Source organism: Cavia porcellus, unplaced genomic scaffold (genome assembly GCF_034190915.1).
Source record: "Cavia porcellus strain 051 isolate PalLab524CR breed Dunkin Hartley unplaced genomic scaffold, mCavPor4.1 scaffold_2, whole genome shotgun sequence".
Taxonomy (NCBI): Eukaryota; Metazoa; Chordata; class Mammalia; order Rodentia; family Caviidae; genus Cavia; species Cavia porcellus.
The window spans coordinates 7,362,566-7,377,954 of record NW_026947485.1 but is presented as its reverse complement, the minus strand read 5'-3'; the positions used below and the strand labels follow the sequence as shown (position 1 = coordinate 7,377,954).

General features: G+C 40.1%; 1 protein-coding gene across 13 annotated transcripts in view; it reads right to left on the bottom strand.

The window, feature by feature from the left end:
• The window catches only part of Magi2 (membrane associated guanylate kinase, WW and PDZ domain containing 2), a 1,223,070-nt gene that overhangs the window by 293,260 nt on the left and 914,421 nt on the right, over nucleotides 1-15,389 (bottom strand). For all 13 annotated transcript variants that reach the window (XM_063233871.1, XM_063233916.1, XM_063233891.1 and 10 more), the window contains one exon: nucleotides 9,828-9,885. In XM_063233871.1, the coding sequence (XP_063089941.1) occupies nucleotides 9,828-9,885 (58 nt within the window). The remainder of the gene's footprint in view (nucleotides 1-9,827; nucleotides 9,886-15,389) is intronic.

Sequence of the window (15,389 nt, the reverse complement as noted above, 5' to 3'; positions counted from 1 at the left end):
ACGGTGCAGTGGATGGTGTTGGTCACTTTTAGTCCTGGGGAGGCCCAGAGATGCAGTAACAGGGTAACATGTAACTGAGGGACTCTCTGATTGATGACAGGTGGAACCTTGAGCACACAAGAATCCTCCCTCTAATCCTCCCATGTGAGCCATGCCTGGGTGGTGGACTTCTCACCCTACAAGCGCTACGCTCCCCAGGGACTCCAGGCGGTCAGAAGGACAGGGAGGAAGGAGGATTCTCGGCTCTCGCTGGCATCTGCCAGCTGGCATGTACCTCCTGCACTTCCTCAAGCTCAAAGCCACTTCCAAAGTCACTGGGAGTGTGAGTTTTTGAGAGCAAATCAGCAAGGGGCAGTCAAGCTCCCCTTGAAGGCTGTGTCTATCCCTTGCTACTGTGAGGACTTCCCCTAATGTTTCTCAGTGCAGGTGCCTCGGCTGTAAATATCCTGCCTGTTTCACTGGGCCGTTTGATGAAGCACACAAGATAAAATACATATGGACAAAGTATCATATCAATTGCAGTTGATTTTCTCACTTTGGGGATATTTAGGGGCTGGGGGTTAATGTGAAGTCTCTTGGCCCCTGTGTGGGTGGCAGCTGTACTTGCCGAGGACTAGATCTCCTTTCAATTTCTCTGCTCATACAAACAGATGTAACAGTATTTGTCATCCCGCATCATGGTGATGATTAAATTCGTTTTTCGGAATGCTTAATACATACCAAGTGCTTAATGATGGCGAGGATTAATATTCTTTCTCAGGTTTGACTAATAGTAACTAAGTAATGAACATCTTGGAGATAAAATTTATGTGTCAGGTCAGTGTCTACTAGATTACTAATCAATACTGCAGAAAATAAAAGGGGTGATGATTCTTAACCGTTTATCTATCTAAAACATATCCCTTTTATTTTGACACCCACTTAGAATTGGAAAAGGTTAAATTTAGGGGAGGTTTTCAGACTCTATCTACAAATATTTGCTTAATGGAAATAATAACTAAGATTTGTACATTATGACACACTCGGATGGTTTTTAACATGCCTTCAAACCTAAAGGTGAGTCTCAGCTAAACTTAATTTACTCAAAACTCTGTCCTATTCGTTTATCATAGCAAGTCGATTTTCTTCTACTGTTCAAAGACCCAGTTAACCTCAGCCACAAGCCTCCTTGGCAATGCTGACATTAATTTTACATAGAACATAAATATGAAATTTGATGATACTTTTTTTGTGATTCATCTATTTTTATGTCATCATTGGCTGAGTCTACTGTAACCCAATTTCATCTGGTTAATATGAAGTCATCTGTTAATTGCTAATAATAAATAATAGTTAGCAGTGTCACTTTCTATTACTTAAAGATGGAAAACAATTTTCCCTTCAAATATATTCATCTCTGACAGTTAAGCATACAGTTTTTACCTACCCTCAGCTTTGTTTGTAAACACACTCTTTATATTTCTACGCTTTTAAATGACACTCTTGATATCAGTCTCATGTCTTCACTATCAAGTCCATTTCTGTTTTCTGGCCATAACATTGTAAAGGGAGTCTATTACAACAGCCTCCCACTGGGGGAAGCCTTTTCTCCAGAACCCTCACGTGATGGGCTTGTAAAAATCATCAAAATAAAATAAAACAATGGTAATATATGTTACCATGTAGCCAAACAAAAAATAGAAATTGAAAGCAAATACCTTTAAAATTTTTAGCATTCTTTGCTCAAGCAGCCATAATGAGAAAATAACAAGGAGAATGCTCAATTCATCCAAGTTCATACAAGGTGCAGCAGACATTCCTTGAGCTAGCGGAGCACCTAGCAATTGCCTAATCTGAACCACTCATTTACAACAGATAAGAAAGCCAGGAAGGTTAAATGTAATTTTGTACTAATCTGTAAAATCAAAATCACTGGTGCATAGAAAGACAAACCGTGACTAACATTATGGTCCATGATGCATAAAAGGAATTTTTAAAAACATCCTTGCCTATTAATGGAGACATGAATCAGTTTTCATGTGAGCATTAGGCAGCATTACATTTTATCTAGTAAGGGGACCACTGTCCCCTTCACTCAATGAGAGGGTGCCCAAGAAATGACTCAAATCTGCGGCTTCTGCAGTGTGACTTCCCCCACATCTGTGGCATTTCTCTGAGCAGAATGTGATTCCAGTTATGCATCCAGCAAAGATTGAGCAGAGATAAATGCCAGCCAACTACTGAAATTCCCGAAAGAGTTCTTTTCCACCATCAAAGGGAAAAGAGACACAGTGCTGTTTCGGCACGCAGGTCTCCACCACCACACAGTCTGGAGGCGTTTTTAGACTAATTGTGCTTGCAATTTTCACTTCAAGTGCTAACTTTAATACTGAGTCCCAGATCTAGACCCTCCAGAGCAGGTCCTGCTAGAGACTGCCAGCAGGAGGCCACCCACCCTTCAAACACCAGAGGCACAGATACACTAGACCTGCAGGGAAGAGAGCACACAACCTGTGAGCGCTCTTGCTGACACAATAGCATAAGGATGATCTCCTTCTTACAGAGCTCTGCCTTGGTGGAAGGCAAACAGGACAATTGATGGGGACAAGAAGGGACAGTGCCTGTCCTGGGCGCCTCCAGTTACTTCTGTGCAGGAATGCCCTGCACTGGCAGCTCGCGCCCAGCTCAGAAGGTGTCTGCAGAGTCCCTGGCTGTCCTGCCTGCCTTCCTGTACATGGCTCCATATCACTTGTGAAGAAGGGGGTGAGGCTGGACCACGCAGAACAGCGTGATGTCCCCACCTGGACCTTCCTGTTTCTCTTCTGTCAGGGTGAGGGCTCAGGGTTGTGGCCTGTTTGCCTCTCCGTGCTCAGCCTTTCCAAATGCCTGAGCAGGGCCTCCTGTAAAGGAGGTTTGGTTCATAGAATATGCTAAAAGACAACCCAACCAAGGAGGGTTAGGTTACAGTCATCGTGATTTATAAATACCTTCTCCAAGACAGCCTAATGCTAGAGTGATGATTCCTTTTTCAACGATTGCCTTTTTCAATGATCTGCACAATGTATTGGAATTATAAAAATTATTCGCGAACAATACTTTGTACACATAATTGTGACAACAAAGAGCCTAACTCATTGTTATTCCTAAAATTCTGTCGGCTATAAAGCAAAGTTAAATCTCTGGAGGCCTGAAATGTTCTTTATTTGGCATTAAAAGCTTTCTGGGGTAAGGGAAGAAAAAAAGGGAAGAGCGGGGTGAGTGAAAGAGGAGAAAGAGCTGACCAGAGTCTGGTTAGAGCTCAGGGGCCCCAAGTGCGTGTGTGTTTATTTTCCCGTTGTGTTTTCAGCTCAGAACTGGAGCTCACTGAGGTTTGTGAATAAGCCCAGGAAAACACGTTGTGAAGTGCGAAAGTGCCCCAGCTGCTCTGCCCAGAGCCCTGGCTCGGCCCCGGGCATCCCCTCAGCTCCAGAGCTTGGGTTTCCTCCTTTGTGCCTGTGATGATTTTCACATTAAAAGTTAAAGGCATCTTCCATTTCACTTCTTCCACTATCATCTCAAATCCCCAGTGAGGTGGGATGACGGGCAGCCTGGGAAATGACGACGGCCTAACTGCCTTCCAGTTTACCCTGCAAGCCCCAGGCCTTTGGGGACCACAGGAACGTGACTTCTGCAGTCCTTTCATCAGTCGCAGCAGGACTGGGGAATATCAGAAATTCTAAAGAAACACTTGCCCTGTTCCAGGTAGCACATTCTGGCTATGAGGTAAAGGTACGCGCTTCTTTCCAAATCAAACAGTGTTCCTTAGAGCTGTTCATTTTTTGGAGTATGCTGTAGTCATGAAAGTACTGGAAAAACAATGCAAAAAGGAGATGTTTCATACACATAATTGCGAAATTAAAGATTAAAAAATAATATTCATGGAGCACTTACTATAAGTGTATGTTAAATGCTAAATGTCAGTTCTGGGATGAGACTGGCTGCGTTCAAATCGTGTCTCTATTATTTAGTGCTTGTAACATGATCTGTACCTCAGTTTCCTTCTGACAACATGGGGATAATAATGCAGACTCCACAGGAGACGGGGAGGATTGAATCAGCTCGGGCTACAAGGCAGTGAGAGTCGTGTGCGTGGGCTCTCGTGAGCACACCACAAACACCAGCCTCTTCTTCTTCTTTGCCTGTTTTCCTTTTCCTCTCTTCCTTCCTCTCCACACCCGCCTATCCGAGGCCTCACAGCGAGGCCGCCCCACAGCTGGGACACTGCGTAAGCTGCAGCCCACGCCTCTGGCCACTTAGGGGTAACAGCAGATGTCCCAGTGCTGTTCTCAAGTTTTGGGGCTCGCCTTACACAGAGAGTCACTGAGTATCTTCACAACAATGTCACTTTTCCTTTGCATCTCCTACGACATAAATGTGTAAGCCAGGGAAAGGATTTTTTTAAAATTGTTGCTTGGAAAACATAAAAATTTCTAAAGATTAATGAATTCTTTGTATATTGTGAAATAGGAAGAAAATGTTCAAATGGGAAAGGGAACTAGGGATGGGAGAGGGGAGAAGGGGGTGAAAAATGACAAAAGAAGGCAAAAATGGAAACAAAGCTTTTGCAAATAAGGAAGGGAAGAGGGGTTGAAGAGAAGGGAGGGGAGTGGGGAAAAAAGAGCCAAGTTACAGCATGCACAGGCACAAACGGCCTACGAGGAATGTGATCATCATGCACACCTAAAATGTACCAATAAACTTAATAAAAAAGATTAATGAAACACCAAAATAGTTTGAAAATCTAACTTTCATCAGAGACCATCCCTCCTCCGAGATGTTAAAATAGATGTTCTTTTATTTTGAATTCTAACTGAAAATGGTTTGCATGTGTCCTGACTTTTAAAGAAGTCTAACTTAGGGAATTTTTTTTCTTGGAACATTTAGAAACTCAAAGGCATGGAGTTCCAGCTTGCTAGATCACAGTGCTCCCGGCCTGCTATATCATGACAAATGTGCACCATTAACTATGGAATGTATCTGATTTTCCTTTTATACTCAGTGGTGGACACATTGAAGACATTATACAGCACTTCTCATACTCTCTGGAACTCTACACAAGCATGTTTTAGAGCAGCAGATGTGTGACATTCCAGGAAAAAAGTTATAAAACCTTTACAGGAAAATCACATCTGTCAGTCTCTCCTATCATTCTAACTCTGGTTCCACGGTCCGCTTCTCTTTCTGTACCAGAGAAATCAGCCTGGCATAAAAGCTGTCCCGGGAAATTGTGTCTCCTGGATTAGCTAGTTAAGCAAATTATGTAACTGCCATTAAAACCAAAATGTACCCAGCAGACATAATTTCACAAAAGAGGAGAGAAAACCACATTTGTAGAAAAGTCACAGCTGTTCAACTCTACATTTTGCACTTTTTTTCTTTTTGCATTAGAAAATGTTTCCTTTCCTTATGAACGGTGACAGTTACATTTCTAGTTAGCAGCTTTAGGACTTCTTAATACATTGCTAAGTGCTGCGGTAGCAGGGATTTGGTGTCTGCCAAGAAAAACTGGGCTAAATTCTTTCTGCTGCTACAAGGAGGAAAAACTTGGTTTACCTGCCCTGCAGGAGACAAATTGAGAAAAGATAGTGATAGGGTCTCCAGTCCCCGAAGCACAGCTATGCAGCCATCAGCTCCTCCAAACAGGGGCCCATGCCCTGTGATTTTGTTTGTTTTGACACAGGATTTCACTGTGTAGTTCAGGCTGGCCTTGAACTCACTATGTAGCCCAGGCTGGCCTCAGTGTCCTGAGTGCTGGGATTACAGGCATGTGCCACCATGCTCAGCTATTGTTCCCATTGTTAGGTTGACCCAAGAAGTACTTCTCTTCTTTCAGGTCTTATTTCCAGTGGCCATGGCGCCCAGAATCACCCTAAAGTCATGGGCATATAAACATGGTGGCCCACATTGTTTGGGCCAAAGCTCATCTCCCTGGGCTGTGAGGGCAGCACGGCCTTCTGAAGCTGGCCAACCTGCTGGACACCTGTGTGAAGGGCAGAAATGTTGAGAGAGTCCTTGTTCCTCTAAAGCAGGGAGCCTCAATGCCTTCTTAACCCACCCTGGATTATACATCCTTGCTAAATTGATGGGAGCATTTTGGATGAGAATTCAGAGTCTGGGCTCAGCCACCAGATGATCTAGATCTGAATTTCAGCCCTTTGTTGCGAGAATGCGTGACGGTGGGTGAGTTCCTCAACTTTATTAGCCAGGGTCTGCTCCTCTGTGAATTTAAGGAAACTTACTTCATTCTCACCACAGAGAAAGCTATCCATGCAGCCAAGCCTGCTGAGAGCTCAGCCCCGGTCAGGCAGTCTGAGGACTAAATACTAAGTATTTTGGTGGCATCCTGACGAGCTTTCCTTGGGTCTCTCTGGTGCTTGAAGATACTCCAGTTTACAATCTTGAAAGTGAATTTGCAGAGAACAGAAGTGCAGCACAGCAGGGTGAGGTCAGATGATCAAAACCTGGCCCGCCTAGACTCTGGGATTTCATCTGCTGTTGAGTCTGAGATTCCTACCTGTCTGTGTGGGGCAGACAGAAGAAAGGTGTGTATGTGTTGCTGAGCCAGAAGCACAGTGCTGACTGCCATCTGGTCTGCTGGGCTGGTGACAGGGCCCCAGGTGTGCTCCTAGGTGTGGATTGGTTTGAAGGGGGCTGTCCTGTCCTTCACCTCGAGTGGGTGCTCAGTGCTGAGCCCACAGGTGTTCCTGGCTGCTGGTGGGGCAGGAAGCATGCTGCTCATACTCTGATCAGCCCCACGGCCCAAGTGTGTGGGTGGGTATGCAATCCAACAGAAGAAAGGACCATGCCCTGCCTGCTGCCAATAATATTAGTGAATCCAAGATTTTCGCATCCAGAGATTGATGATAAGGATGACTGTACTTTGTTTCATTAACTAAATATCAACATTAGACATAAAATACATGATTTTGTAAGATACTGACATTAATGCTATCATTACAATTATGAACATTGTAGCCAATTAGTATTTTATAGTTTTTGTATCTATATTGGAAAAGATGATAACAAACTAGAAATCGATTATTTTTCCCTACAAAAAATTTTTTTCAACTGAAATACCCAACGGATTGAAAGTAATGATTAACCATTCTATTTACATATAGATTCGAATAAATTCCATAGATAGGGCTACTAGTCATAACAAACATATTTAAGGAATAAGAGCAGATTGGAAATGAGAGACACAATAAATTGAATAAACTATGAGGATCAGTGTATTGTAGTTAAAATTCTTGACAAATTGTCCTAGCTGTTACAGAAGATAGACCTCATTTCAAATAATCATACATTATACAGAATAAATGGAAGTGGTTTAGTGATGTGGGTGGATTTTTCCTAAAGGATGTTTCTGAGAAATATTAGGGGAAAATATTCAATTTAAGCTTATCTTTAAGTTTGAATTATCTGCGTGTTTGTAACTTGGTCTTCACCATGGTACAGTGTGCTCTCACACCTCGTGACTGGCACTGGCAGACTCTGTGGGCTGCTGGAATGTGATTAAAACCCATGGCAAATGGTGGAGCCTGATGCCACAGGAAGGAGTTATTTGGACACCCTGTGACCTGTGTATATGACCTTACAGTATTTTCCTGTGCCCATGAGAGGGAATCATACAATTATGAAGCACATCAGTCCGTTCTAATTACATGTCATGACTGAATTTTGAACAACTTTCTGATGATGGCTGTAATACATGGACAATGGAGTTGAAAATATAGAGAGAAGTATAATTTAAGCAAAAACAAATTAAAAGACAACTATTCAAATTCTAATGATAACCACAACTTTTTCTAGGCTAAAGCCAATGCTCCATATAATAATTCACTGTTGGGTCTACTGATGACAGATCTTAATTGATGAACATATACCTCCAGGATCAAGAAGGTGGGAAGCATTTCTCATTTCTCTGAGAGGTGACTGGGGCAGACTGAGTCACATACCATCTCCTCACTGGAAGTAAATGTGAAAGAAATTATGGACACAGAGGAACACTCTCAAGAATTACAGTGCATCAGGGATCAGCAAACTATGAATTTTCAGACAAAATGCGGCCAGCTGGCTGCTTTGTAAATGAAGTTTTACTTGAACGCAGCCTTCCTGGTTCATGCAAGTGCTGCCTCTGCTTGTTTTCAAGCTGCAAAGGCCGGCTGAGTGGCTGTGACAGAGGTCTACTGCTCCCCCTAATATTTCCCAGCTGGATCTTTATGGAGTTTGCCAATATATGGATAAGGAAAGACTGTAAAATTTTAAAAAAAAATTTCCATCCAATGATGCCGCAGGGACATATAGTAAAGAGGGAAAAGGTGTATCACACTTCAGTTCTCTTTCTACATCTGGAACCACCTTGGGTTTTAGATCTAACAGGCTTGTGCACAGTGCAGGCTGAGCCAGGGAGTTAAGCTAAACTATTTATTACATGCAGTGTTAAATTTATCCAGGAACAGCAGCTGTATTATTATTATTATGAAAATTGCTGAGTATTTTAATTGATTAGCAATTGAGTGGGACTCAGAGGTCTTACAACTATTCACAAATGATTCTCATTTGTTTGCACGATTAGAGATACCTCTATTGTATTTACCTGCCTTCTCTACCCACTGAGGGTCTTCCTGACACTTGGCATTAGGCACTGTTAGAAGGTGGCCCATGTCCAACGAGCTGAGTCCACCTGGGCTGAGTCTGGAAAAGGGGCACTGCGCCCCTGGAGAGGGGCTTCCCCAAAACACAGAGGCGGTGACAGCGTTTGACACAAGTGCTCAGGTGGGAGAGACATGAGGGCAAGCAGGAATACACGTCTTTCCTATCTGTACACCTCCAGCTCAGAGAAGGGCTTGACACCTCGTCAAGCTGTTTGAATATCCTTAGAGAAAACACCAATAATCTACCCCCCTTGACTGTCTAGTTTTAGTTCATTGTTAGGCAGAATATGGTTAGAAAAACAAGGTTACACTTTGATAAATAATGTGACCTTCTTGCATTTTTCAGCTCTGCATTGCTTGGGTGATATAGTTATCATAAGGAATATGTGGGTTTTGTTCTTAATAATGTTAGGAACTTAATACAGTAGATAAAAATAATTTTTTCCTCGATCTGAAGTGGATTCTGTAAGAAAAATGGATATATTTAAAAATGGATATATATTTTGAAATTGTGACTATCATTTGCTTTTCCTAAGGGAAAAAATATGTGTACATAACTGAATCTCTAATAGGTTCTTTGCTTTGAATAAAAGGTTACTTAGTTGGAAATAGCATAAATACATGATGGCATAAATATCGTGATAGCATAAATACACAAATGTAATGCAAGCTCTAATAGGTAACATGCAATCCAACCTATTAAAAGAATGCTATTGATTTAAAATTGAGTCCTAAACATGAAAAAAAATATAAATTTTATTTTATCATTCAGCTGGAAAGTATGGCTGACTCATTTAATTGGTTTTGAAATGTAGTTTAATATAAAATCTCTTCTGCACAACCAGGCAGCTCCCAACATTTTGATTGCAAAATGAAAGGCATTCACTTTGCTATCTTTAATTATCATTCATTTAGAGGACAGAGTGAAACACACTTTTTCAATTGGCGTTTTAGAACCGCGAATCAAAGGATAGAATGACAAATTAGCCAGTTAGAAAGGCAAGTAACAGCTAGCAAGTGAGGCTACAGCCTTTGTGAGTACTCCAGAAAAAGATGAAAGAGGAAGGGGTTGTCAGCCACACACACTTGATAAATGAAATACACACAGCTTCACAACATATGAACAAGTTAATATCACACTTAGAGACTTACTCGACATAGTAAGTGCCATATATGGGATCATCGATTTTTTCCCAGCCATATGGAAGCTCTGAAAAATAAAAAAGTTATTTCTTTCAGTAAGTAAAGAACAGCTATTGCAATTTTCTAATAAAAAGCAACAGAATTTAATGATTCATGGGTTGCAGAAATGGTCTATGAGAGCAGAATAAAGCATTCAGCGTTAGCACCAAATTTCAGACGCGTATTGTGGGAACCGTAAGAAGCAATGATTGAAAATTGGCAGTTAAAACACAGAGCTCTCTCTTCTGCAGACACGCTGCTGGGTCTAGCTGGGTCTACCCATGCCAAGCGGTAGGACGGCACAAATCACGCTCTTACCACTGAGTGCAACACGGAAGGCAAATCGGTTTCCAGAAAGTGCATACGGCTTTCTTATTTGTTTGTATTGTTAAAGGGGCATTTCAGGATAAAGATTGTATTTTCAAAACACATTTCCGAAGAGAGCAAATTATCTCTGATGACTGAGACAAAGGCATTATGAACTCCCAATTGACATCCTGCTATTTGAGAGCATCTCCTTGCTGTTCACAGCACATGGGTCAGAACGTGAAGGCTGGCAGTATGCTCTCTGGGCACAGTTTAAAAACGAAGTCTAAAATGCTACACATTACCTGACAAAATACCTCGTCTTTTCAAAGCTCCATTGTTAACTTTAATATACACGCACAGCAAAGATATCCACTGGACTGTAAGCGCTGTGGTAGTCAAAACCACACCATCTGAAAGCCAAATTTTGCCCTCAGCACTATTCTCTACATTCAGAGACTTCATAGCTGACTCAGGCAATGATGAAGACATATTTTTCTTGATAGAAAACTTCACAAGTATAATTTGAAAATTAAGATACACTGATATGCTTCAATAGTACATTTAACTGAGATGTAGACGTTTTATTGTTACAATAGCAATACATGCCACGATAGGCTGAGTACAGTAATAGAAATTTAGAATTACCCACAATCCTGCCATCCTGAGATAACCACTGTGAATCTAGTGGTGAATATCCATCCTATGAATTTCTATGTCTATACACATAACTTTCAAAGAAATTCCATGACAGGGTTACGGATGTGTATAGCCTAGTATTCTGACAAAATAGTGAAGGTGTCTTTGAATGTGAGTGAAGATTCCTGCACGATTTCACTTCAAGGACTGCACAGGAGCTGGACTTGCAGATCTGTGCAGTTCCAGATTTCTGCTCTGAACATTTGGGACTCCCTTGTTTTCACCTGTATGTGTCATTGTGGCAGATGCACCCAAACTTAAACTTTTTATTATTTCCCAATAATTTTAGCAATGGAAATTTCCCAGAAGCAGGATTTTGGGTTGAAGGCCATACACCCTTTCATGGTTTTGAGACACGTGGTCATATTGCCACCTTCTCATTCACTGGGGCGCCAGTGTGCGGTCTCCCTGGCAGTGTGCTAGGCATTGGGCTTCTCTCTACCATTAACTACACACCAACATTGCCTCATCTAAAACTTTAGGGACACATAGGTTTTGGAATTCAGATTCTGACTTGACACTTAACAACGCAATTGCCTTATCTTCTGTAGCTCGCTGGGCAAACCTGGGGAAGCACTTCATAATAAAACTCACCAGCATAACTGCATCAAACATAGTTCATACAAAGGGGAGACCTTAGTAAACTTATGACATGGGCTGCAGAGTGACTTGAGGAATCTTTCTTTCAGCATAATGATAAGAGCAAATCTGTGTTGGCTATGATGGGGTCTTGCTGGATTTTCAAGTCCTAATTCATTTTATTTTGACAACTCAAGGTTCAAAATTCCAGTACTGTGATTCCAGAAATCTTAAGCAATGAGAAACACTAATTATCACACTATAAACACCACTTTATGCATAAAGAGAATAACTACCTACGTGTTTTTCACCAAATCCAAGCTATTGGAGAATTTGGCCATTACAACCAATGCATTTGACAAAATCTATTGAGTCTTTTATAAGCTGCTAAAATGAAAAGAATATACAGAGAATAGCAACTGATGCTATGTTTATTATATGCCTGGCTTAATGCACGGACACATATAATAAGTTCAATATCATAAATACAACAGCATACAAATGACCACACTCAGTAACATAAGAAGTAAAAGTCTGACCTGTAATGTATGGATATAATCCTAATCTTTTCCATTGCCATATAGAATCATTTTATGATCAAATTTTTTTGGGGGGCTGGTTCTTTTCGAGACAGATTCTGGTTATATAATTCAGGCTGGACTTGAACTCACTACATAGCCCAGGCTGGCTTCAAACCTGTGGCAATCTTTCTGCCTCAGCCTCCCAAGGGATAGGATTAGAAGCATGGGCCACCTCACCTGGCTTGTTCAAAACTATCTTTTATGATAGAAATTGTTCTTTCATTTATTCCTTGCTTTGACTCTTTAGGGTGGGCATTAATTACTAATTCTATGCAATACAACCCAGAGATTGATTATCTCTGTCAGATTCACAATGCCATAGGTCCTGGGAACAATTTATAATGCACTTTAGGGGAAATCTTTTTTGGTTTTCACAAGACATATTATATTTTGTTTGTTTTCTTGCTTGCTTCATATTTCCAAAGTAAAATTATAATTCAAGATGAAACAAAGTTGCACGTTATAAATCACATGAACTTCGTGATCAACTGCCAATGGTCCTTGACTCTCACCTGAAGACAAAATAACGCACTATAGCTCTAGTTTTCTATTACAAAAAGCTGTTGTTTGTTTAAAGATTTTCAGATGTTACAGAAATCACCCACAGATACATGCATCACTTCATTTGTAAGTTTCACAGGATAGATGTAAAAATATACAAGCAAGATTTAGAAAGTTAAATACATATATGTGTGTGCATGTGTGTGTGTGGATATAAGTGTGTAAGTATTGGTGTACCTGCATATGTGTTTTTATTACTCTGAAGCATATTTTCCTTTTATAAAATCACAAAATAAGCCTAGAAGTTTACCTTTGACTAATATATAAAAACATAAATATATATATATTAATAGGGTAGGCACATGGTATTTCAATATGTGTATACTTTCTGCCATGTTTAGATCAATTTAAATATCTCTCTCCTTAGTTACCATTTTTTATGGTGAGAGCTTGCAAAGTCCCTTCTTCTAGGCTTTCAAAATGTATGGAACATAATTATTATCTGTAGTTACTCTACTGTGCAGTAGCATACCTGAATTTCTTACGTTGTCTAACTGTAATTTATAACCGCTGGTTGAGATACTTTACATATTTACCAAAAATGAAGATCACACTATTCATGTTTTTTCATTATTTGTAAAAGGGATAAAATGAAAGTTTTAAGATGATTTACTTCAGAGTACATATCTTCTTCTGGATGATGAAAAGTTAAAGATTATCTTTTGCTGAGAAAAATAAGTTACTTGAACTTCAATTTGCTTTAAAACTCCTACATCTTCTTCTCTAAATTAGGCTAACAAATGAGAAAAAGAACTTCCAATTTTGTACTATTTGCCCAATCAGGCAAGTGTGACGACTGGAGGTTTGGGTCCTGGGTTATTTAGAATACTGTATTCAATAGTGCTCGAGGAATCTGCAGGTGATTAAGGTCACACTGATAAAAGAATAAGATACACTGCACAACAGGGGAAAACAAACACTGGAGATCAGCAAGGTTAATACTGCATTAAGAACTGTTTTAATTGAGATTTTCTTCGGGCCATGGAACCATGGAGGAGACTCAGTAATTAGCTACTTGTACCCTGAAAAAGTTTGTGCTAATGTCTAGATTAATTTGCAGTCATTCATTTGAGCTTTGTAAAACTGGAATAGAATCAAATCAATCCACCAGGTTCTTTTTACTAAATTACTTTTTCCAAATAGTTATTATTATTATTGGTCCATTTTAATTTCAGAAAACAGATCTGTAGGGTAGAGCACGAAAAAGTGCCATTTGGGCTACCAGCAGTAAATTTGTAGAAATCTATGGACAACATTTGTCATAGAAGCGGAGCTGTAAGAAACCTAGAATCTAATTTATCGCTGAGTGTTTCAAAAAGACCCCTTTGTCCATCTTGTGTTGTCCATCTCTTTCACTCAGTTCTTGGCTACTCTGTACAGCCTTCCTTCTCATCTGCTAGTTGGCTATTTCTGCTGGTTTGTCTTGTTTATTAAAATTAAAAAAATTTTAGTAGTTCCTGTTTGCATGCAGTACATGGTTATATTCACTGCAGGAAATTGGTACCTGTACATAATGTATCTCACTCCTTATGTTCCCCTGTCCTCCACTAACCTTTTATTCTCCTGGCATCTGATTCATTTAGAAAGCCTCATAAACTTAATTATCATGTATACAGATTAACAGCCAGACTAATAGGCCAAAATAGAAAACACATTAAGATAATTATACTGTCAAAGTAGCTTGCCCATGCTGGATTACAGCAACTTTTATTTCTCTTTCTTTTTTTCTATTATCTATCTTTTATTTCTCATTTTATTTATATATCGAGTCTGATTTATCTCACTTAACATTTTGGCCTCAAGGTGCTTCCATTTTCTACAAATGACTCAAGTTTATCTTGCAAAGACAGCCAGTGTGACAGCTGCCTCGGGTCACTGATCCATCTAGATTGTTCAGCGAGGGCAGAGTCTAACCTGTGAATCTAGGGCCCGCCCAGTCAGCCCAAGAGGTACGAGAGCAAAGAACCACACATGTATTGATTATAAATATATGCAAATCACTTTTAAAATAATAAACACTTCAGCAACCTTGAAATAGACATTCCTCACTCTTCTATTTGGTCTAATGTTTTAAAAACAACATCTATAATAATAGATGATCCATAGTTAACATCATTAAGAAAATAACAATAGTCTGATATCATGTAAAGAAAGGACAGGCTTCCCCTCTATAATATACTTATGAAAAATAAATAACTTCATTTTGATCATAAGAAATCATGTGACCATCTCAAATGGAGGGGTTCTGCGTAAAGTAAAGGGCCAACACTCTTCCAAAGTGTCAAAGTCATTCAAAAGAAAGATAGATGGAGGCACTGTTAGAGTGCCCATCAGGGAGATGGGATGTGCAAATGCCCGTGGACAGCAGACCAGGTCCGCAACCAGGAAAAGAACAACAGGTAAAGTGTAAAGAAGCTTTTTAGTTTAGTTACAGTCTACGTGAATATCAACATCCTATTTCAATAACTGTAGCTGTGAAAGATAGTATTACAGGAAGTTATGCAAAATGCATGTTGAAACACTTTGTTCTACTTCTGCAACTTTTTGGAAATACAAAGTAATCTGGAAAGCGCTGAAAAGCCATCTCACATTACCAATGTGACGGTCCCTCACACCTCTCAGTGTGCAGCCAGTCACACGGGGCAGATTTGGACAGTCTTGACTTTTCAAACAGAATGAGCATGTAGGAGTTTTTCATTTATTCTCTCTTTATATTGCTTTGGTTGTTTTAATAGCTATTTCCAAGACAGTGACTTGATTTTACTGTTTTCCATTGTGTTATCTTCCCACTCATCGGGGGTAAAAA